This window comes from Nestor notabilis, unplaced genomic scaffold (assembly GCF_000696875.1).
Source record: "Nestor notabilis isolate BGI_N333 unplaced genomic scaffold, ASM69687v1 scaffold21592, whole genome shotgun sequence".
Lineage (NCBI taxonomy): Eukaryota > Metazoa > Chordata > Aves > Psittaciformes > Psittacidae > Nestor > Nestor notabilis.
The window spans coordinates 626-845 of record NW_009917255.1 but is presented as its reverse complement, the minus strand read 5'-3'; the positions used below and the strand labels follow the sequence as shown (position 1 = coordinate 845).

General features: G+C 63.2%; 1 protein-coding gene across 1 annotated transcript in view; it reads right to left on the bottom strand.

The window, feature by feature from the left end:
- The window catches only part of P4HB (prolyl 4-hydroxylase, beta polypeptide), a gene marked incomplete at its 5' end in the record, with an annotated part of 6,761 nt that extends 6,550 nt beyond the window's left edge, over nucleotides 1-211 (bottom strand). The window contains one exon of the mRNA XM_010009139.1: nucleotides 58-211. Within this exon, the coding sequence (XP_010007441.1) occupies nucleotides 58-211 (154 nt within the window). The remainder of the gene's footprint in view (nucleotides 1-57) is intronic.
- Nucleotides 212-220: the final 9 nt, after the last annotated feature.

The window sequence follows — 220 nt, the reverse complement described above, 5'->3', positions numbered from 1 at the left end:
CCCCCCGCCGCGCTGGGGCCCAGGCAACAGCTTCCCGGATGGAAGCACAAACCCTACCTTGAAGAAGCCGATCACAACCACGTCACTGGACTCCACCAGCGCCTCCGCTGCAGCAGCATCGCTCAGGGTGGCCGCAGCTGGGCCCGTGCGCTTCTTCAGCCAACTGACGATGTCATCGGCTTTCCCGGGGTTTGGGAGACGCAGTTTCTCACTGTCAGTT